We start from the raw sequence: 24,081 nt of genomic DNA, 5'->3' as shown, positions 1-24,081 counted from the left end.
AACTACAAACTGGAAAATGAAACCCTGACGTGCAAGTGCGCCGCACAGGGACCAATTAGTTCAGGCTGCTTAAGTGGGAGGAGTGGCAGACTAAATGGGGAATAATGGAAACTAATACTCACTGGTCTGTGTCCTCACTCCCATCAGGGACTCATGATCAGGAAGGAATGACTCAGTGCATCATCAGCGCTGTTACACCAATCCAATCAAATACAAACCATTTTCATCTTGTTAAAAACAGCTTTTTTATTACAAAAACAGCATTCATTAAACACTTTGCGAGAGGGAATGCAAAGATGTTAAGATAGCCTTGCAGTGTCCCTCGTTTTGTCATTTTTAAATAAAAAAAAAAATGTACAAAAGTGCTTATATGGTGCAAATAATGAGAAGCAAAAGGTCTATAAAAGATGAGGGTAAAGACAAAAATGTACATTATATCCAATGGCTAAAAATGAAGCAGAGGAGTAGAGATGTAACTATATTACATAGCAGTAAAAAATCCAAAGCTGCTCAGAAAGTGTTCACCAGGTAGTTAATTCTCACAAAGCAGAACTGTTCTGTCGCTGTCTGTAAACCCCAACATACCTTTTATTACTTAACAGGAGGTTAATAAATATTGTTTAAATAACCCACATGGCTAATGGGTTAAAGTAATCTATTAGTCGGAATACACAGCTTTTAAATCTCTCAAGCCTGATAACTTTTATGAGCAACATGTTACAGACAACAATATATCTCCCATCCTTTGCTAATATAATCACAATTTTTTGTGAATTTAATGGCACTTTTGTAAATAATACCTAAATAGATCATTTGTAACTCAGTACACGGTACAGAAACATGAGAAAAAGGTTGTAAAGCAATGTTCATTTGAGCTTTAATTGTTTCTCCTAACGGTGTCCTTGTTGCTGAGGAGCAAAGCTACAGGGAAGGTTTTGCTGGTGTAAGGCTACTCATGAGTATAGACTGAAGAGGGTCAGCTTTTAATGACATATTCAGTAACAAAAGCTCTTGCTTCAATCCAGATGTTCCCTCGAATGAGCTTCTGCACACTTTGGACTTTTCTCTCGAAGCTGAAGCATTTTATCTACTTCTCAGTAACTGTTTTCATGACCTGCTAAAATATAGAGGTTGCTCAGGGCCGTGGGGTTGTCCGTTGGTCGACTCTCCAAAACCACCACCCTGCAAAAGAAACACGACAGCTGTAAGAACAAAAGCTGATGATCTCTAGACCATGACATTATCTATCCAATATTTATTACGGAGTGTAAATTGTATGAACCTTAATAAGGCAGGTTTACATTATAAGAATAGAAATACAGAAACATCCTGGCTGTCAAAGGTTTAAAAGGACCTGCCCATCACACCTTTTTAAACAATTTTACTAATTACCACATCATCAAAACATAAAGAGAAATATAGAACAAAACATTTGCGTTTTGGCTTAACACCCAAACGTGGTTATTAGTGATATTTAGAAGTGTTGTTGCATTCTGACAGAAAGGGCTGTTTCTTTGGCTGTGCAGAAAAGAACTGCACTAATCTCTTATTTAATCAAGTTAGACAAGTAACTTTTGTCACCAGCAGGATCTAGAAACGTGTTGCTCCTACACAGGGTCATTGACAGTTTAGTTGCCAATAATTTAATGTATGACAACTAATGACATGTTCATCGTATCCGTATCAGAGCACGGAGATGACAAGCTACTGACAGAGACGTGCATGCTAAATGGCACATTAAGAGACAATCAGATGACAACTTGATTAAGACAGTAGGTGCATCTTCAGATGCTACCCATCTCATGGTGGTGACAGCTGATCAGTGAAGCAACAGTCCATACTGTCTGCTGCATCAGATGAAATTACAGATGCATGAAGAGACACTTAAACCACGCTGGCAGTGCCCAGGCAGCGGTGAATAAATCATGGGGGGCTGGGCACAGATGCACTGGTACCACAGGCAGGACTGTCAGAAGTCGTCAGTGACTGAGTTGAGTCTCCAGTATCCTGGAGTGAGTGTGGTCTACGAGTTTGTGAGGAAAATTGTTTAGGAAAAACTGTTAAGAAAATTGTGGCTTGTCCTCACAACTTCAGGGGTTCAGGGTTTTAGTTTAAGGTTTGTTGAACAAAAAAAAAAAAGCGGTGACAAGATGTGTCAGCTTGTGTGTTTTATATGCAAATACTTATCATCTAAATCAGCTAATATTGATTTATTTATATAAAATCCTGTCGATAGATTTAGCCGTGACCAAATCATCAGTTAAAACCGTACTTTATGTTACGTATAGTTATTACGGAAAGAGAACGGCTCAATCAGTAGTGTTGTATTTTGCCAAAGAGGCTGGTTTTGTGTGAGATGCCTTAAAACTGTGCTACAACTACTGAGACAACAAGCATGAAACTGGGGAAAAAAAACTAAACAAAACACACGTCTGCAGCTCAGGCAGAGACTGGGAGGTCAGCACAGTGAGGATTAATCAAGCAGGAGAGGAGTGCTAATCAAAGCAGGTGAGAGCAGGTCTTTTGCTGATTTCCAGGATCAGCAAATGCCTTTTTTTTTTTAAAAAGGCATTTTTTTAAAGTCCTTACAGAGTTTTGCAGAACAAGCTTCTCAACCTATTGCATCTGATCCATCTTATGCAATGACATAGATAAAAAAAAAATAAATTCAGTATACTAACCTGTCAGATCCGAGGAGGCGGAAGACTCTGCTTAGATCAGAAATCTCTTGGGTCACCTGTGAGTGGGAAAACAAAACTTGATTAAATTGAAAACGGGTTTTTCCTATATTTCAAAGTATTGATGGTGCTGAGGGGGCACTAAAAAGCAAGAATGATAAGGTGTAGTTTTACTCATTCCTGGTATGTCAGATTCACCAAAGCACATCAACCCTTTCAGAAACTGTACATGAAGTCAGCATGCAGGGAGGCGTGATGTCGAACATTTGTTCTGGCAACAGTTTGAAGCCCAGAGTTGTGAATGACATTCAATAATAAGTTTTCCTCTTAGAGCCAGGACTTCCCTCCCTCCCTGCCACCTCGCTTTAGACGGACCTCTATCTTACTCAAAACGCCAACACCACTTCCCTCCTGTTACCTACCAAAATACAAAACATTATGTTTCAAAATGCCAAGTAAGAACGGAACAGCTTTCGTAATCAAGTCACTGTAAAACTAACAAAACACTGCACAGCAGCATCCTTGAGAGTGTCACTGACCACAGCAATAAGAGAACTGGAAGATCTGGAGATTGTTTTAAAATGTTGAGTATTCTTGGGGTGGAAAAACAGATTACGCGCATGTGCAGTTGATTCTTATTTACAACAGACAGTGGTAAAAAGTAATGGAGACTCAGAACCTTTCGGGCAACATTACTCAAAAATGTTGCAACCAATACTTTTGTACACGTCAGTCTGTGGGGCAGCGTGTCTGGCTGCTGACTTTATAATAATTTTTTAACAACAATGTAGGTGTACAGTTCAGACAAACTAATCCAGGACACAGACTGACAGACATTACCTGTGAGCAGAGGCTCAGACAGTTCCTGTTCTTAGTTTTATTTTATTATAATAGTGGGTTGACCATTTACACCAGTCAGGAATAACATTATGACCACCTGTGCAATTGAATGCAATCCAATACAGTGGCTGTGCCATGAATTCTGCTTTTAAAAGGTTATAGTTTCTCAGTTGTTTTTTTTTTTTAATTGAAGTTGTCAGAAAAGTGATAATTCTAATATGTGTTTATTATTGAGTCTGTAGTGGAGGAGTAGGGAAGTCATGCTGAGGTGCATTGTAAGAGAAGGTGGTTGTAACATTTTTAGCCACCTGATTCATGTTAAGTAGGCTTTATTGGGGTGCATTAAATTGCACAGGTGGTCATAATGTTATGTATGATCAGTGTACATTTATTTATACATATTGTGCATTTACCAACGAAATATAGTTTTTCACGTTGTGGGTAACTGAATGCCATCTCCAGTGACATTTTAATCCCAAACCTCATTTGTTTTAGTCAGGAGATGATTCCTGTCAATGTAAAAGACAAGAGCTCACTCAAACCCCGCCTGTGTTGATGGCACATAAAAACTTGACAACAGATGCAGGATATGCAGTGGATGACACCTGCTAGGTGTAATCCATTGGCCTCGTGAGAGATATGATCTGTTTAAGTCTAAATGAGAACAAGGTCTTGGGTGTTCAGACAAGCACCCACCGAGGCAAGTGCGGATCCACATGCCTGCCCCTTGAATGCCTTCGCTTGCAGGAGGAATCATAACAAGACAAGGTTGAATTATTTAGTGCACCTCGCTGTTGTGTGACAGGTTTCATTTATGACTGAACATGAATTTTGCATGGCCACTGACATTTCAAAAATCCTTGCTATGGGAGAACTGTCAAGGTGGGCTGGACACAGACTCTGCAAAGAGACCTTCTGTTTCATCTGAGTGCTTGCAGGACCCCGTCTGGCAAGCTTTAAAAAGGGTGGCCCCTATCACCATATCACTTTTCGCAAAACAAAATGCTTCACCTCCCTGTGATCTCTTGAACTTTTATTGTGCCGCTGAATGCAACTTGTGATCAGGTTAACATGGAACTCCTCCATGAAAGGTGGACAACTTCTTTACCTCAGCCTGACACAAAGACACTTTGTCTGCCTCTAACCTAATGACACCTGATGTCCTGGGATCACCTCAATCATGTAAATGCACAGCACACATGGTCTTTGTTGACAAGAGCCAAGCATGTTTGAATGTGTAGAATGAACAACAAGATGATATAAAATGCATTCAGTCTCCGCCCCATCACTGGGAAACCATTAAAACATATTAATGAAGCCTTACAAGAACAGCAGACAACAACAGACTGTTTAAATGTAACACAACCAGTAATGGTATACAACAAAACTGCTGCTATAGTGGTCACAGTTACTTTACCTCATTGGACTTGAAGCTCTTTCCTTGCATGCCATGTTTCCAGAAGGCTAGGACGCTGTCTTGAAGGCACACTGTTACAGTAGAGGTAAGAGGACTTTTCTTAGTGCACATGAAAATCTAACATACTCACAGTTGTCAAGGGGACGTGGTGGGCATGATTAAGATATACAAAGGTTTGTGTAAGCACCATGAAAATCACTTCACAAGTCTTTACAAGAAATGCTTTCATAAATCTATTTATCTTTTCATTATTGGATACATTTGTAAGCTTGTCAGTTTCATCAAAAGTTCATGTAGCTTTTTTTTTTTTTTTTTTTTCTGTACACGTATGTTAAGGCCTGGAAAAAAAGTCTTACCAACAGATCCAATGCAGAACTCAAAGCTAAGCTCAGATGCCAACTTCTTGTTGGACTTCAGTCTGCCCTGGAGATTAACAATCTTCAAGTTGTCTGCAGAGAGCAGTAATAAAAGGCTATCAAAATGATTTGGGAGAACATACATACATACATACATAGAGGTGTGGTCTGTGTAAAATTTCCTTGAACTGAATTTGAAAACAGAATATGCTGGAAGTAGATTCTACTCACGGTCCAAACAGACCAACACAGTGTCTCTCTCCAGCTGAGTGACATGGATTGCATCTACCTGCTGATTACCTATTGAAAGAAAAGTCCAACAACAAAAATCATGTTCTCTAACATCACATGCAATATCCAACTTATTTCTGACAATTAGAAAATTGCTTACACGCTTGTTGAGTGTAAAATCCATTCTACTTCATAGTCTCAGTCTGCCTAACTTACTTTAAACTTTGTTTCCTTAAATGGCTTTTAAAAACATTTTTGTTGAATATTTGTATGGCTTATGTGTTAATGTGCAGAGTATTTTATATCTGTAAATAAAGAGATAAGGCATGTTAATATGTGTTGCCTGGTTGTCCAAAATGCGCAAAAGCTCTTCAAATGTATGCTGTGTTTAACCTAGTACAATATTATGTTAATGTCATGGCATTTATCTATGTAAAATGTTTTACTTACTTGTTCCCATCTCTGTGAACCAGGAAGAGCAGGAGTTGAGGTTGATGGTCTCAAAACGGACCACCTGCCCTGGCTCTGTGCCCTGGCTGATGGCCACACACACTAGAGGATACTCCTGTTCGGGGACCACAAGCATCTCAAACACCTTCAGAGGGCTGGGAAGAGGGAAGTCAAAGTGCTGGCACAGGAAGAGAGAACCACAAGAGGGTGACTGTCAATGGTGCTCTTTGTTTAGTTAATTTAATTTGTAGGAAAAACCTAAAGACACTCTGCTGTAGGCAATTTAGTAGCATTACAAAGTACTCTTTGAGGCAAGAAACTAGTGAACTGACCTTGATCAGCATAAACCTCTGCATGGGCTCATACCACTGCAACAGAACAATCCCAGATTGCAGTGCTCCACACAGGTACTTGTGGCCTGTGTATGGGTTTCTCACTGTGGAAAAAACAGGAAAAGACTATGAAGTGTTGCTAGAGTGATCTATGTAGGTTATGTATAAGGCCATATTCATACAGAAATTGTTTTAGCACAGCCCCCACAGTTAAAACAATGCAGTGTTGGAGGGGTATGTCATTTCATGTACCAATGAGACAATGAAAAATGCTCGGCAGGAGAGTGTGTGTTTACATTTTGTAAATATCAAAGTCAGACAAGTCTGTAAATCAAATGTTTATATTTAGTGGTGTTCAGGTTAAAACCATCTACCAGGAATGTGCATTTAGATGCATATGATTTGCCAACAAATAAATGACTCATGTTGCAGAAAAGGCTCAAATAAATCCAGCAATTTCCTTGCATGTGTCTGCACTGTTTTGATCCAGCTCCTCCAAATGCTAGTCCAAATCGAAACAGCAGGTTTGTACAGTGCCTCAGACCATGGTGTAGAGCAAAAAACAAAAGTTTGGTCTGCCCAAGGGAGTGGTTTAAAAAAAAAATTCACATGTGATGCAATACTTATATTTGAATGTGTAGTTTATGATTAACAAATGTAAATGCAGTGTAAATCAAATTTGTACTTTTATCTAAATATTTGTGCAAAATCACATTTTGTACATTTTTGTGCATAAAGTCATTCTCTCAAGTACAAATCTTGTTTTACACATTTCTGGATCTCGAAGTGATCATCTGTGGATATAAATTCTGTCAGCCGCACGGATGGTTTTTGCACATTTGCTACATGCATACCCACTCTCTTCTCCCTTGTATCCCATCAAAAATGCTCAAACATATCTTCATAAATTGAAAGGTGAGTAAATAAAACTGAGGAAAGGCTGAAAGGGAAAGGTCACTCACCAATGCAGCACTTGTGACAGCCCTTTGTGTCTGGGATCTTAGTTGTCAAGGCAAACCTCCTGAGGAAAGAAAACAGTCAAGATGATTTGAGTTTTAACGAAACTGATGACATCAAGATTTAGGGAAGCTGGCCAGTGGTTCTCTCTTTTGTCTACTAAGATGTCACGATGGTAGATGGTGAAGAATTAAAAAAAACTGCACAGCATGAGTGTTGCAACATGATTTAAGTGAGAAAAGCAGACTTGTTACATCATTAAAGGGCAACATCACCAACTTGCTCCCCATGGCTTTTATTTAGGGTGCAAATATACAGTAATGCCTTTAAACTTCTGACTTCTCTATCTTAAAATATTTCTCTTCTTCTGGATAAAAAATGCCTCCAGGCGACATCCCCCCCGAGGAGTTTTACATAATTAGGATTTCAGATAATATTATCTGGGGGAGTTCTGGAAAAGCAGGTTGACCGTGAGCACAACCTCCCACATGACTGAACTGAAGGTTCCTTTGAATGAGGTCATCTGGAGGCATTTTTCAGACAGAAGAAGAGAAGAGATAATAAAGAGACGTTTAAAAGCATTATTGTATATTTACACCCTAATCCAAAATTACATAGAAATTGGTGAAGTTGCCCTTTAAAGTCTGAGGAGTTTTGCTGAAAGGTGTGGTTCGACAATGTTATACATTAGACAAGATTTATTCCAAAAACTTGTTGATCTCACCTGGGTAAAATTTTGTCTGGAAAACGATGAGTCTGGAACTGGGCAGCCAGGCCGGGCTTCTTCAACTGCTCGAAAAGCCCAATGAGATTGTGGGAATAGAGCTGGAAGGTTTTCCCTGGGGAAGAATACAGAATATGCAAATCGTCAGCTTCATGAGAAAAACACTAAGTTGTGTCTTAGGTCCCACAAGCAGCTTTTTCATTTGGAAAGGTTAGCAGTGAACAGAGGTAAAAACAGAAATGTGGCGATGATGTGAAGCATGATTACCTTCTGATGAAGCCAGTTAGTAGAATATCAAATCAAGCCAGGCGAGAGGAGGATGGACAGTGTCCACGGAAAAAGGAGAAGAAAACAGAGGTTAAGTATACCAAGGGCCGAAACGCTGAAGCTATGACTGAAAGTTAACCTTAAACTTCCACTCTCGACTGGTGAATAGAAAAAAGTTTTGGTTCTTACCGAAAGTTATGGTTCTAATTAAAGGCAGTTTAAAATGACAAATTACTCTTAATTTATGAAACAAATACTTGCAGCTACTCTACGATGCAACATACAAAAATTAATTAAAATTAATTGTTCCTTGGCAAAAGAACAGGATGTACAGTTATATGTGTCACTCAGAAATTAAGTGCTACAAGCACAGAACTTTTGAAGAGCTGACAGCAAACTAAAGAAACAAATTTTGTGGCTACAGATATGGATTGATTGTGTCGCCCTCAGGGGCAGTCAGATAACACAGGACAAAGAAGCAGCAGGTTATGACAGTGGCCAGTGAAGCAGTATGCTGGGAAAAGCCCGTCACTTACCAGATAAAGACATCAGGTTGTTGTTGATAACGTACAGCCATGTACACTTCCTTGGGAAGAGCTATTCAGAGAGTTAAATAAATATTGTATATTACGATATAGCTTGACATTAGTCCTCATTTGAGGCAATAAAAGGGGACGAAAGAACATTATTTTAGGACTTTAGGAAACAACATGTCCTAAAGTCCTGCACAAAAGTAACCAATCATACTTTAGCAACCACAAGAAGGCAGAGCAGCTCCTAACATATACATTTCTCCATGTGTTGATGGACGGTGCATTGGCTTCAAAAGTTACAACCTGTATTCAAAGAATTTGAAATGCTGTTTTCCTAACTTAACCTGCAAATGATGGCTTATGTACATAATAACCGGGTCTACCATCGATACTAATACGTACATAGAAAAACAACATCTTTTATTGAGTTAATCTGTTGTAGGGTTACAGACTACATTAAAACATATTTTTTGGAACAGCACAACCAGGTGCCATCTGAGGTTTAAACTAGCACTAGCAGTTTAAGAATGTTCTTTCCACCCAGAGTAGGGTTACAACTGCTGAACAGAGTCCTCAAAGCTGGCAACACACCTGAAGATTAGCAAAGTCTGTCAAAGCCTGGGCAGTACACATTTAAAGACCACCAATTATCACAGGTTTCTAGTCTGACAGTCTGGAAGTGACTCACATCAGACGACGGACTAAAACAGTGCAACACACTTGCAACTATTTGGGGCTGGATGTTCTGGACGTTGCAACATCCCTAAGACCCAGTGAGAGCAAGAAACTCAAGTATGTTGTGCCATAACAAATATGGCAGCAACTGGGAACTTTGAGTTATAAGCTAAACACTTTGTGAGAAGACAACAAAAGATGGGGGAAAGAAAAGCTACAAAATCATTGATTTGAAGGCGAGGACAATAGAGACTACAGAGGGAAATTAAGGTAAAATAACTTTATGAAACAGAGCAAAGGTCAGTTAAAGCTATGTCCAAACAGCCTTCAAAACCAAACACTGGCATCTACCAACAGTAACTGTCATTTTCAATCAACACCTGTCAGACAGAAATGAAAAACTGCTTTTATCTGTCACAGATCAAGGACGTGCCATTTCTAAAATCAGTGTGGATTCTGCCACTCTAAACTGCATATGTGCTGTGCAAAGAAAGAAAACATTGAAAGACCTAGCAACTATTTAACAGCTACAACTGCAATTGTGGAGATGATTTAAATACATTGTAGGGGTACAAGGGTCAATATTCTCACAGACTGCATCAGACTGAATCATGGTTTTGGGCCACAGAGCAGGTAATTTTGGAGAACACCCTAATGCTAGGAACAAGGCATAGCGCAAATGTATTAAGGTATTATGTTTTGTAGTATTCCAATTTATTTACATTTCATAACAAGATCATAAAGAGCGAATTAGAGCTGCGGCAGAGCCGTATGAGGCAGGGCTTCTTGGAGAACTGAACTAATTTCTGGTCTCATGCTAATGCTAGGCTAGGTTGTAGTTTTAATCCAAAGTTCACATGATTGATTTCAGATACTCTTACCTGCTCCATTGTGGCTTCATGCAGCTCATTAAGATTCAGCGTATAGATGCCATCCTCTGTCCCAAAGATTAAATACTGGTCTAAAATAAAGTAGACAATAAAAAAAAATCAATTAGCCATTGGCTTTAATATGAAATGTGAATTCTGTGGTTGTGCATGCTATTATTAGATGAAGTTGTACCTTTGGTGTCTGGATGAATCCATGAAGTGGCACAGTTGATCTTCAGTGGACAGCCATCAAACACTTTAGAAAAACAGGCTCCCATCTGCAATGAAAAGCAGCACAGCTGAAAACAGGCAGCCTCAGGCTCAGTGAAGCACTACAATTTCAGCCAGGGCTTAATGAGCTGGAGCTGAAGAGAGCAGAAGCAACCACATAGCAGAAAGCTCTGTGGACGCCAAATATCTACAGAATGTACAGCTGCATTTCAGACAAGACAAGTTTAAAAACAGTGACTATGAAAACAGACTGAGAGGGACAATGCAGATGACTCATTTACCAGTACTTTAGGAGTGGGTGGCAGGCCATTGATAGCCGGTTTCTAAGGAGGAGCAGAAGAAACAAATACCATGAGATAATATAGATGCAAAAACACAGACAAACCAATGACAGTAATTTTCAGTTAGGCTGCCTAATTTAGCTCCAGCCTCAAAAAGCACCCAAACAAGAAACAATGTAAATTATTTTTTGTGTGTTCTGTCACTAGCAAATGTTCTGAAATGAGCGGATGCCAAATTTCCCTCTTTAGCTTTAAAGGCTTGGATATCACAAATGAAAAAATTCATATTAGAGTTTTTTTTATGTCATACATGTACATTAATCCAGCTAACTGAACCCACTACATACAAAATCTAGGCCTAAGGATTACTTCCTTAATTACTGTAGAACCCAATGAAACCGAAAATGAGAAGTGTTGCGGATGTGACTGAAATGCATAATATAATGTAATGTGTTGTGAAATATCTCATGTATAAACTCACAGGGAATTCCTTCTTCTCTTTACGGTGCTGCTGGCTGGATGGTGACTTGGGACTACCTCCATTCACACAGTCATCTGACTCATTATCTGTCGTGAAAATTACATTTGATACACAAGTGTCACCACACTGTCAAACATGCAGAATCTCAATTTAAATAAATAGCACACATTTACATGAGGCTCTCTTACCTTTGCATTCTGATTTACTGACAGCTTGTAAGAATAAAGTATTCCTTTAAAGACTCATTTAATTTTACACACAAATATCAATTATGAGCCTTATGAGCAGATTTCTGCACATAAATATAGGAAAATTCAGAAAAACCATCAGAAAAAAGAAACACTGTAACTCACCGGCATCATAGCCATGAGACAAAAGACCAGGGCTGCTGACGCTGACAGAAAGAAAATCTGGAGATGAATGCTCCAACTTGTTTCCCTGCTCAGGTGTGCTCTGTCTGCGAGTCACCTGGCTCGACCCATTCTCAGAGTTAGGAAGCCTTTGCACAGTCACAGATCTCTCATCGGTAAGGCCAAGCTCCTCTGATGAACTGTTCAATCGTGGCTGAGAGAACATAAAAAGGGAGAAGAAAAAAAAATTGACAAAACAATGGGGGTGTTAATTTAAAGCAGACTGCAACACAAAAACTAACGGCGAGAATCTAAGTTAAAGAAAAGTTTAAAAAAGTAAAAATAAATGAAAAAATTAAATAATATAATAATAATGATACAATTAAACAAACTAAAACTTTTACATCTCACCTTTGGAGGCAGAGGAGGAGGCATTCCTGGCTTGAGAGTTGATCTGAAGTGAAGGTATATTTGTTGAGAAAAGTATACAAAATTGCAATTAATGTTCATGATAGCATTCAAAATATCACTTACATGTCTACTTCTTCAAAAGGATCATCAAGATAAGTCACGTGCCCCCTGTAAGAAACAAAATATAGCCAGTTCAGTGAACAAGGCTTATCAGATGCGAATGTGACTAAAAAAATAAAACAATAAATGGTGGGCATATGTCTTACTATGGAGCCCTAGTAAACACTATGGGATATGGACCTTCAAGGATGTCTGAGGTCTGTCTTCACTTTCAGAAGAAACAAGGTCTCCAGACAACTTTGACGGGTTCAAATGTTATTTATTTATAAAAATGGAATTAAAGCCCCCCCTCCCTTTTTATTATTTAAATCACCAGACTGTCCTACCGGCCATCTTACATTGGTTTAGGCTCTACCATTATCATCACACCACACTTGGTGAATGGAAGGTGTCAGGAGGCGTGACGTGTGGCACACTTGGTTCTAAACCTCAGTGCTAAAAGGGTGGTGGCCGAGTGAGGGGTGGGATGGATGGCATACAGATCTACAGCACACACAGTGTTAGCGTTACCGTTGGAACAACTCATCCTCAACGCTTTTCAGAAGACTCCTTCAAGGGTCAAGCAGAGAGAGATTGACAGCCAAAGAGGACAGAAATAAGTGGAGGGAGAAAAACAGTCAAAGCACATGGACAAATGAGGTTAAAGCGACATTGTTAACTGCAGAAGAGGGAAAGTGAATTCATGCACAGACACAGGTTAGCATTAGTGAGTATGCCAGTAATAATGGGGGAGAGAGAGAGAGAGAGAGAGAGAGAGAGAGTGAGTGAGAGAAAGAGAGAGTGAGTGAGTGAGAGAAAGAGAGAGTGAGAGAGTGAGTGAGAGAGCATTCAAAAGAACTTTGTATCTACTCATTCCCAGCAGTCGTTATCGAACAAGAGAATCTTTACTTAGACATGCGCTACGCAGCCTTTTCGCCATATGAACTCATTATTTCTTTAACTTTAGTATGTAACACAAATACTAATTGTTCCGCTATAATGTAGCTCTGCATTCTGTTTTTAATAGACTTTGAAAAAGCAAAACTAATGCAACAATTTTTAAACATTTACTTCTTTCCTTTCTCTGATTAATCACCAGAGATGCATTAATCTAATAAGTCAGGTAAAGCAGGAGAGTGACAGACAAAACGAGAGCAGAGAGAATGAGTGGGGAAGTAAATAGGAGCAGTTCCCATGACAACAGTTTCCATGGATCACCTGGCTGTTATTCCTCCTTCTGCGAACGCCCTCCAGGAAGAGTCCTGTGGAAATCCCTACATGCATAAAAATACAATTTAAAATACCTGTATTTCATCATTTGCAATTAAATTTTATCCTTTTACTACTAGCACTTTAATTACTGCTTTCTTTTGGCAATGCAAGTAGTTTAACTCCAGTATTGATCAATATAAAAATTATTAATACCATTTCTGAACGAGCCTCCGTTTCCTTCAGGAGAGGTGGTTCAAACTGGACTTTATCAACTGTGAATGACAGAAATTAAATAGATTTTCTTGCACACACTTTTGGCACTAGAGGGCATCAATGTCCGAAACTTAAATGCACACAAAGGCTTGAGAGTATCATCATTGCACATCATTATCAGGACCCTTGAAAAAGTCCACTCTTAAAAATCATGTCTTAAGAATTAAGCAAAAGCAGACCAACTGCTTCTTTTGCAACACCAAAACATCACAAAGAGCCTTCGTTGACTTATTGCGCATTTATGTGAAAGGTTTGTCTAGGGCCTGAAGGGAAGTCAGTCACCAAATACAAACACACATTACAGCCAACACTAACCAGATCTGTTCACTTTAGGGAAACATTGGTAAAAGAAAAATATTAGATTCCTCTTAGTTTATATTTAACTGTTGATCCTAGAGGGGAGACTGGTTTAGTCTCTCATACAAACATAATGAGATCCTACTGCTATTATGAAGTTTAAAACATCAACCAACCTGCCAATAAATATTCTTACATAATCAGCTCATTGGCAAAGAAACTTCATGTTCTGTAAGTCAGACGAAAGAAATGTGCACCTTTTTCTACTTTTGAAATGCTGATAAGGTGTTATTTAAAATGGGTAGCAATGCAGAAGTGAGTCAGACAGACTTATGAAACAACAAAATTAAAAATCTGAGTAAGCAACGTGGAGGAGGTCAGGTGTTAGACGCACAAGTCCATCTTCATTGTTAAAATCTTTGTAGTCACCTACTTTGTAAATTTTGTGTAGTTAGTCTAAGAGGGGCCAAGATAGGCAATAGCCAAAGTTTACCACCTTTTTCCAACAGCCACAGTAAGTAGGCATTACCAATATGCAGCGGATGTCACGTTATTGGTCCTGCCAAACACAATGTTCGGTTACGTGTTACTGTCCTATTTTTGGGGGTAGGCTTAATGGTTAGCTACGGAATTATAAAAGCACACACTGCCTCACTACACTGTCACTAACCTGCATCACCCTCAGTGTAGCTAGGACTTGAGCATGGCCATCCTTGCTTTGTTCCATTGTTTGCTTCATGTAGAAAGAAAAGTCAGATTTAAGAAATATAGACAAAACCAAATTCCTGACACAAATGATCACAGTGCAAACAAGCACAAAGCACACTGAAGCACAGATGTATTACTACAAATACAAATGACAAGGAGACATCTCACCTCTGGACTATTACTACATCGATGTAAATTGAGGACATCACAGCCACAGTTTTGTAGCACAACAGGCACAACACAGCATTTAATTTCTGTACAATAACCAAAAACACAAACATACATCAACCTCCCTGAAGGGTTGCTACTCATTGAGTACAATTGTGAAACCTATTAAGCTAGATCTTCTGCTAAATTCAGAACCAAAATCTGCTAAGTGAAAGCCGAATTCCTCATGGAACTTCAATGACCCTTCAGACAAGCAATTTCACAACACCAAGTAAAAACTTAAGCACAGTTAGCCCACTATGTACAAAAAACAAAACAAACAAAAGCTACACAGAAACATCATGGACTAAAACATCCGGTGCCTCTCCGGTGAATATTACATTAAGCTATATTAGTTCACACTACCACATGCTGTGGTCTGGAAACTCGCCAGTGCCTTGGGATTAGTAGGATGACCATCAGACAACACCTCTATTAATATAAACAGACCCATGACAAGAGGGGTGGATAGTAAAGGGTGGTCTTTGTTCACTTACAGTCGATCTCTGAACGTGTTCTTTCTGCTCTGGCTTGTTTGTTGGAGGAGCGAATGGTGTGTCTGACTACAGAAAGAGGCTGAAACAAAGAGTGGAAGAGATTTCAAAATTAGAAAATAGGTTTAACAGTGGAAGTTAGGTGTTATCAAATAATAACACAAATGCTTTAACGTGCTGAGTAACAATTCCTAAATTCACATTCCAAACTTATGAAACTTGCAAGTCAATTAAAGCAAGAGGGAGCGTTGTACTGCATCTTTATGCATCGTCACATTATTATGCATCCCAGAGGCTGTTTGTTTGAAACAAGCTCAATAGCCTTCAAGGTTTTTTTAAATTCATCGTTGCCAAGACAGTACAGCTGCTGTCAGGGGGAGAAAAGGACAAAGGTCTTTCACTGGGCCCTGGTACCACCTCTTTGGCTGCCACATAGATGTGATGTTAATTCCAATTGGAATAATAATGTCAATGAAGAGAATCAAGAAGAAGGGGAGGGTAAATATGACTAGGAGTAGTTGTTTTAATTATTTTGTTGATTATTTCATTTGCTTCCAATAAAACAGTAAAAAACAGAGCACTATATTATTATTTCCAGGTACACTGGAATTAAAATATTAATCAGTGTGATAAATTGTTGCTGCTTGGTTGGCTGTGCAGGCTTTAAGCTGATCAAAGTAGAGGCGACATTTTTAATTATTATGGTGTATATAGGTGGCATCACCTCAATATCATCATCGTCCACCTCGCTGTAATGCTGGTGGTTGTCTGGGTTGTTCATCTTATCTAGGAGGTCAACAGCAAGCCGCCTCGTCAAACCAGTTTGGGCCACAAACACATGCTGCAAAAAACAAGACAGTATTGGAAATGATCATAAACTAGGATATAGTCAGTGAATAATAGTTTGCATTTGCAGTAAGATATCCCTGATCTGACATACAAGATAAATTACACTAGGCTTACAATAGTAACATTTATAGACATTTAAGTCAGAATTTGGTACATAGACATTTAGGCCCAGAATTTAAAAACAGGTGCCAACTATAAAATAGTTACAATTTTAATGAATAAATAAGTAGTTACTGAAGTTTGAAAAAGTTCAGGCTAGTTTAGGACTAGAGCTTCACTCTACCCAAAGAGCTAGAAATTCTACCAAACCACACAGAAGCTCAGAGCCATTTGAGATCCTGCCTGATTTAGTCAGAATAATAACCACCACTTTTTTGTCGTCATGGATTGCTACACACCTACAGGGCAAAAGGCAAAACAAAAATAACTACTACACTGAATTCTAACAGCACTCTCCAAGTAGCTAGGCTCCAAAACTGCTATGTATTTATGGTTTTGCTTTGCACATTTTATAACAATATCTACCATATGTCCAAGAAAACAACCCAAGACTAATTACCAATAGAAGTTTATCTGCAGTGGGCCTCTTCTTTGGGTTCTTTGTCAAAGACACTTTGATAAAGTTATGGAAGGCAGCAGACCTGGGGGACAAGATAAAGTTGTTCTGATACAATGATCATCCCCACTGTTTTCTAAAGTATAAAGTTCCATGTTGTAATCCTAGAAGAGCAGTGAATATTATGGGGACACTCACCATTTATTTTTGTCTTTTAGCTTAGGAGGCTGGAAGCTACTCTTTGACATCAAAAATAAGGCCCTGAAAAAACAAAAAAGCAATGAACTGGTGGTTTAAACAGAGTGAAACAGGGAAATAAAGTTAAATACAATGAGTTGGGAACAGCCAGCAAATTCTTCTAAATATATCCCAAACTCTATTTTAAATAAAAAAAGAATCACCACTCAAGTTATATTAAATATGTAAGGAAACAGGAAGAAGACAAAAGCAGGAAGCATCATTAGAACAATCTCTGGAAAGTAACACCTCATTGGGTGAAGATCAAACATGGGAGGTTGTAGCTCAGCCAGCTCAATAGATGTGATGCCAACAGCCCAGATATCACACAGCTGGTTGTAGCCTCCATTCTTCTCCACGGCTGCCACTTCTGGGGCCATCCTAGACAAATTCAATAAAAGCAATGTAGTGCCAACTTAATCAAAGCAACAATGAATGTTTGGTGACTTTCAAGTGTAAAACGAAAGTGACAATAAAAAAGTCTCTCTACTTCACACCTATTTTGAGGTTTTTTTTATTGGCAAAGGTTAGTGACCACAGCAGCAGCCCTAAATTTGAAGATATGATGTACATCTCACAAATACTTCAACTGCTGTGCAAGCTTGCACCTTGTCACCACAAACTAGACTGTGTTAGCTAGAATATGGTGTCACAAAGCGATGCACATGTTTTATTATCAGATTAAACATAGCCAAGTAATACTTCTCTGAATGAGACTAATATTAAAATTAAAGAGCATGGCTTTTACTTAACAAAGCCTGTTAAAAGGCCCAGTGGCTTCTTTTATGAGGGCGACATACTTACCAATAAGGGGTTCCAATGAAGGACTTTCTTTTGGCAATGGTGGCTGTTATTTTGGCTGCAACTCCAAAATCAGCTGTAACAAAGATTGAGGGGCTTTTCAAATTAAGTTATCTAAATACAACAGGAAGGTATTGTGGAGTTTAAGTCCTTGAGACTTAATATGTTAAAGGCAACTTACCTAACTTCACATCGCCGTTGTCCGTTAGAAGTATGTTGGCACCCTATTAAAAAGTGGCAGAAACATTTATTTTATTTTGAAAAAAATGCTTTAATAATATTTTTATCTCAAAAGACCAAGGTTTTAAATACTGAGCTGAGCTGTATTGCCTAACCGGTTCATTACAAACAGGTAAGTAGATGCAGGCAGTTGTAGACAGGCTCAGTTTCACTGCTATCAGTGTGATTTGAAGCTGTCGCCAAAATTATTCGATACTGCCCAACCTGTAATCCAACTTGCGTACATAAGACGCACACCAGTGACGCTTCAAATAAATGCAGGCTATGTAAAAGTGCTATTTTGCCTATGAGTATGCATAGTGAACAGCAAGTATATCCGCAGCATTATTGATCTGACTTCCTGTGAAGTCACACCAGGTTTGAACTTTGTGACCATTTCACTCATACCATTTCTATTGGCTGGGGCTGACAGTCTATCTAGTGGCATCCTGCAGTGAAAGTAAAGGAAACAGGAACTGCTTGTTGCATAGAGCTGGTTAAAGATAATAGGTCCAACCATGACCTTCAGTGATAAAACATGAGACTGAGGCTCCAGTACCAAACATTTTCAACTTTAGTCTAGCCTAAAACTGCACTTTTGTCACATGCCTAAGAGTGAGTACATCCCATAGCTACGCTCTTCCTGTGACTTCAGTTCACACCTCTGCACCACTGCTGCATGACAAAAAGTCAAGACCAATGGACAGGTTTTTAGTTCTTACTCCTGTCTTTTTCTTTACTTTCTCTTGTTTCATTTGTGATATGTTAATGTCTTGGGGAGTATATTGAGATTTACCAAAAAAAAAAAACAAAAAACAAAAGAAAAAACAAGAACATTTATGACACCTTGATGTCCCGGTGCATTTTGCCCTTGCTGTGCAGGTATCCCAGCCCCTGTAGTATAAGAAAGAATATATTGGTTAGAATCAAATCAAAACTGCAAACATTCAAATATTTATTCATAATCATTTAAACTTACCTGTATGGTCTCTCTGCAGACATACGCTATCTGAAGCTCTGACAAAGGTCCTGTTACTAAACACACACAGGCAGAGATAAACTTTTGTCACACTACTAAAATATTTTTATGGCTAAATCTTTACAATAAACTCACTGTGATAAATATCCTGCAGAGATCCTCCACCACAGAACTCCATGCAAATCCAAAGCTTCTCCCGGCTGTTTTAACAAAAACATTGTGTTAGAAAGGTGAGTTGTTATGTAGAAAGTGGAACTGGATGTCTGAGACGAGAGGGGTGGGTAGGAAAAACCCTCTAAAACAAAGGCAAAAATAAGATGCTTTTTTATCTGTGATAAAACTGCTTAATTAGAAAAGTGGCACTTAGTTAACAGAGGTGATTATGAAAAGACAGCCCTGATCTTTTATACGGAATCTAGAATTTAAATAAAAACAAATAAAAACTAGAGAAATTAAAAGAGTTTTTTTAAATAAATAATGCATGGCAAGTTGCTCATTAAAGTTTTACACTAAAGTGGTGAGACTGTAGAAGACACACCTGCTGTGATAAGACGGGCCTCTCTCTAGATGAAAAGTCATATAAAACAGATTATAGGCTTATATTCCAGTTAAACCTGCTGGAAGTCTGAGGCAATTATGGGCGGACTAGCTAAACTTCCGCTCAGATACCAGCCACAAGACATATGCTACACTAAAACATGAGACTTGCATCCTGGCACTCAAGGGCCTAGTCAGCATCATTCAGCCCAGTTGACGAGCTCGACTCACACTTTCACACACAGGTTTAAGTAAATGTGTCATATGGGTTTCATGCAGCAGCTGCCTAAATCTTTGGGACAATAGCATATAAATCCACAAATGTTATGCTCTAAATTTAGAGTGAGAGAAGACAAAAAACTGAGTGTAAAATGACAACAGAAGTATTTGGAGCTGGCTCTTACCAGAGGTAGCTCCCAAAGTAGGCCACAATATTGTGGTGCATGCATTCCTTCACCATGAAGATTTCCTGCTGTATGATGGAAAAGTCATCCCCTGGAAGCAGAGGGAAAAATCAAACACATGGACACACGGAGAAAGTTGTTTCATTTTACAATGAGATACTTTGCATTTGAAAAAACAAAGGCAAAACATCATCTCACTAAATTCTTAAAGGGACGAAATTGAAAACATTTAAAATTTTGATTCATCTAAAAAACCAAACAAACAAACTACACTATAAAACTTGTGTTTTTTCTCCTAAATGTACTCCTAAAGATTATGCAGTATAGGCGGTCATCCAGGTGAGTTTCCAGTTCAGCAAAGCACTTTAGCACAGCTGACCAGAAGGAAGAAAGAAGAAAACAATATGTGAGCCTAGCTGCTCACATTTGTGCAGAGCCTGGAATATATTAACAGGAGGTAAAGCTCTAAAGGAGTCTGCCAGCATAAGTGTTCTCAACAAACTATCATCCTAAGCAACAGCCCATATTAAGCTAATCTTAATAGATGTGAACTCTGCAAAAAACATTTCATTCAAAACAGCAGGATGCACATTATTTGTGGTGGAACTAACTGTCAAAATATTTTTCTATTTTCTGCTTAGTTCTGCTCACCATTGAGGCAAAAAAAAAAAAATAACTCAGACAGTGAAGCAAGAGGTTAATTAAAGTGATACATAGGGAGTTAACGTTTGTGGGGAAAAAAAAAAAGAAGATAAATAGAATAAGCTGATAAACCACAGGGGCTCATTTTCAAGCATAAAGAGTTTGTAGCCAGTGACTCAACTGCTTTATCCAGTAGTCTTGTTTTCGGTCTGTCTGGGAGGGGGTTAGGCTCGCTCACATGAGCGTCTGAATTAAAGTCTGGATGGAATGCATGTGCCTAATTATCTAACTCATAGACAACAAACCAGTAAGAGTTTTGAATATAAGTCGATGATGACAACAATGCACCATATTACATTGTACAAATATTACATTGCTTTTAATCACTTTTATCAGATCAAGGCCTCGGTCAAAATGAAAAAAGAAGAAAAAAAAAACAAAACTTCTCTCAGAAAATTGTTCCAATTGCAAATGTTCTGGTATTCTTGGGCAACACACACACACACAAAAAAAATAAAAAAAACAGAAGGACAGTCATATCTGATACATTTCACCACAGAACACATAAAATGCACTGGACAAAATTATTGGAACCCTTAACTTAATATTTGGTAGCCCCCCCCTTTGAAATATTTAACTGAAATTAGTCGCCTCCTGTAACCATGAATGAGTTCCTTACACCTCTCTACTGGAATTTGGACCCCTCCTCTTTTGCAAACTGCTCCAGGTCATTCAGATTTGAAAGAAGCCTTCTCTCAACTGCTGTTTTGAGATCTCTGCACAGGTGTTCTATGGGATTCAGATCTGGACTTATTGCTGGCCGTTTCACAACTCTCCAGCACTTTGTTTGGAACCATTCCTGAGTGCTTTCTGAAGTGTGTGTCGGTTCATTGTCCTGCTGGAAGACCCTTGGCCTCTGGTGGAGATGCTTTCTGTCACTGGCAACTACGTTGGGCCCCAAACTTATTTGGTAGTCATCAGATTTCATGATACTATTTACACACTCAAGTGCCAGAAGCAGCAAACTCCAGTCTTGCTTTTTAATGCCGTTGTGTCAGCAGTGGTGTCCTCCTGTGTCTCCTACCATAGTGTCCCTTTTCTTTCAGATGGAGACAGACAGCAGGAGCTGACCCTGTTCCCTGTGTCTGCAGATCAGTTTGAATTTGTTTGGACGTTAATCAGGGCTCTTTATCCACCATTCGAAAAATCCTTTGTTGTAATTCTTCATTAAATTTGCTCTTCGGTCCACGTCCAGGGAGGTTAGCTACAGTGCCACGGGCTGTAAACCTCTTGATATTGCGCATAGTGGACACAGGAACATTAAGATCTCTGGAGATGGACTTGTAGCCTTGAGATTGTCCGTGTTTTTCTACACTTTTTTTCTGTTAAATCCACAGATTCCTCTTTACTCTTCTTTCTTTTCTCCATGCTCAGTATGACACACAACACAAAGGCTGACTCAGGTTTTCTCCATTTTAACTGGTTGCATGTGTGGTTATTATCCCACCTGTTACCTGCCACAGGTGCGTCTCAAAACAAAAATTACAGGGGCATCACATGATTGAAAAGCAATTATTTCTTACAATTTTGACAAGGTGCCAATAATTTTGTCCAGTGCATTTTCTAATTCTGTGTGAATTTTGAAGTTGGACTTTTCTTCTGTTTTTCTGTGTTGTTCCAGTGTAAACAAAGACAATAAGCAAGTAAATACCAACACAATTGCAATTGGAAGAATTTTCTGAGAGAAGGGTTGCATTTTCTGACAGAAACGCAAGGGGGCCAATATTCTTTGCCATGATTGTATTGCCCTCAACAAACGTGATTAAAACCCAAAACCTCTATTTTATTAACCATGGTTTCTCATAGTGAATATCCTGAACAGGATAAGCGGTTAAGATTGATGGCTGGATGTCATTTGTTTGTATTCACACATTAACAGCCTTCCGACTGCCACATCTCATCTTCCAACAGCTACTAAGTTTAAATAGGCTATTGAGGGTCTTGATCAGAAGTGAAATTTGATTTATTAATTTATTGCCATGATATAAACATTTTAACTGGGAAATTCAGTTTGTTGTGCTAAAGAATTGGTCTATGTTTTTTATATTATTGTTAGAGGCAATAAAGGCTTAGTGTGAAGCCCTCCCATCTATCTGTAAAACAAAGTTGCATTCTTCCCCCTTGTTTAACGCTTTATGTCCCATAATAATAGTGTAAAAAACTCACAGAAAATAGGACTTCACATATGAACAAGCTTCAATAATTACACTCTGATGCCACATTACATAACACATTAAAGAAGTGACAGCTGCGTATTACTAAGCATGGTAAAATATATCAATATACAAAAATGTGATAAAATGTTTTGTTCGGTCTCTGAATTGGTATTGATTATGTCATCAGTCCCCCTACTAGACTGTGATTATCATCATTATTCAGTGCGTTTATGTGCACTACATAAACCAGGTTAAAGTCTGCTTTCTTGGGACAGCTGATGTCCTACCCGTCATGTAAACTGGTGGTTTATATACATAACCTGGTGTCCACTCAGCTTTCTCCAACAGCGCATGCAACAAAAGGCTTCAAATAAAGGTGAAAAGCTAAACGACAGGACAGATTTACAGGGCGACGCTGCCTCTTTTTACTTCCGCCCTTGTTCGATTGAACCAGAAAGTGTCTCATAGAGATTTAAATTACTTGCTTTCCACTGTCTATTTATTCAAATTGCTTTTTTATTCAATTATCACAACTTTCCGTGGTATTCAGCACTGTATAGGGAAGCGGGAGCCGGAAACCTAACTTGACCTAACTTAAGAGCTCTCTGTTTGAATTGCACAGGACGGCTAATACTAAAGTGTAGGTGGGTGCTGAGTAACATAACTGTTACTGCTGGTGAGAGTGAATTATCAGTTACTGCTTGAACATGAGTTGGACTAAAACATTTTAGGCGTATTTGCACTTTTATAGTTGTTGTTGGTTGTTTTAAATAATATTAAATAAAATCAGTGCCAGAAATCAGATTAGGAGGAATACACACAAATATTTTACATTAGTGTACTTTTGATAAATTGTATTGAGACCCTATATTGTATGTCAAATTGTACGAACATTTTCCATTTGTACATGTTACTGCATCTGTAATTTCAGTGTTGTTCAATTTAAAAGCATGTGCCATTAACAGGAACTGCAGTTGATCACAGACATGTTCAAATATATCTGTTTAACAGAGAGCAAATGGTATGTAGAGCCACAAAAATGTAAGCAACTGTAATTTCAGCTTGGTCAAAATAAAAAGAAAAGCAATAGAAGAAGAAGAAAAAAAACACTATCATGTCCCACCACAATCTTGGTGGCTCAATGTCTAAGAGTCTAGCCACTTCCTCACAAGCCGAACTCTTCCTTCTGCACTCTGAACATACAAATCCTATCACATAGCTAAAAGTTTTAATACAGTTTTTAAGAGTCTAAATCTATTTTATTCATG

The 24,081-nt window shown here is 38.6% G+C and overlaps 1 protein-coding gene across 8 annotated transcripts in view; it reads right to left on the bottom strand.

Annotated features, from left to right (window-relative positions):
• Positions 1–220: 220 nt before the first annotated feature.
• map4k5 (mitogen-activated protein kinase kinase kinase kinase 5) overlaps positions 221–24,081 on the bottom strand; it is a 31,024-nt gene continuing 7,163 nt past the window's right edge. Inside the window, exons 4-35 of one of the 8 annotated variants that reach the window (XM_067479229.1) lie at positions 19,956–20,046; positions 19,150–19,214; positions 19,015–19,070; positions 18,882–18,929; positions 17,998–18,040; positions 17,820–17,892; positions 17,265–17,396; positions 16,977–17,039; positions 16,782–16,863; positions 16,098–16,214; positions 15,377–15,455; positions 14,635–14,697; positions 13,608–13,666; positions 13,401–13,456; positions 12,714–12,752; positions 12,207–12,251; positions 12,084–12,126; positions 11,676–11,886; positions 11,323–11,408; positions 10,842–10,883; positions 10,523–10,607; positions 10,342–10,421; positions 8,789–8,849; positions 7,986–8,100; positions 7,267–7,325; positions 6,305–6,408; positions 5,973–6,150; positions 5,523–5,591; positions 5,292–5,384; positions 4,936–5,006; positions 2,682–2,737; positions 221–1,182 (exon numbers count right to left, since the gene is read on the bottom strand). In XM_067479229.1, coding sequence (XP_067335330.1) covers positions 1,095–1,182; positions 2,682–2,737; positions 4,936–5,006; positions 5,292–5,384; positions 5,523–5,591; positions 5,973–6,150; positions 6,305–6,408; positions 7,267–7,325; positions 7,986–8,100; positions 8,789–8,849; positions 10,342–10,421; positions 10,523–10,607; positions 10,842–10,883; positions 11,323–11,408; positions 11,676–11,886; positions 12,084–12,126; positions 12,207–12,251; positions 12,714–12,752; positions 13,401–13,456; positions 13,608–13,666; positions 14,635–14,697; positions 15,377–15,455; positions 16,098–16,214; positions 16,782–16,863; positions 16,977–17,039; positions 17,265–17,396; positions 17,820–17,892; positions 17,998–18,040; positions 18,882–18,929; positions 19,015–19,070; positions 19,150–19,214; positions 19,956–20,046 — 2,552 coding nt within the window. In that variant the 3' untranslated portion in view covers positions 221–1,094. The remainder of the gene's footprint in view (positions 1,183–2,681; positions 2,738–4,935; positions 5,007–5,291; positions 5,385–5,522; positions 5,592–5,972; positions 6,151–6,304; positions 6,409–7,266; positions 7,326–7,985; positions 8,101–8,788; positions 8,850–10,341; positions 10,422–10,522; positions 10,608–10,841; positions 10,884–11,322; positions 11,409–11,675; positions 11,887–12,083; positions 12,127–12,206; positions 12,252–12,713; positions 12,753–13,400; positions 13,457–13,607; positions 13,667–14,634; positions 14,698–15,376; positions 15,456–16,097; positions 16,215–16,781; positions 16,864–16,976; positions 17,040–17,264; positions 17,397–17,819; positions 17,893–17,997; positions 18,041–18,881; positions 18,930–19,014; positions 19,071–19,149; positions 19,215–19,955; positions 20,047–24,081) is intronic. The other 7 variants (XM_067479230.1, XM_067479232.1, XM_067479231.1 and 4 more) reach the window with 7 other exon arrangements.

This window comes from Channa argus, chromosome 16 (assembly GCF_033026475.1).
Source record: "Channa argus isolate prfri chromosome 16, Channa argus male v1.0, whole genome shotgun sequence".
Lineage (NCBI taxonomy): Eukaryota > Metazoa > Chordata > Actinopteri > Anabantiformes > Channidae > Channa > Channa argus.
Note: the sequence above shows the minus strand (reverse complement) of the source record. Positions and strands in the feature narration are given on the sequence as shown.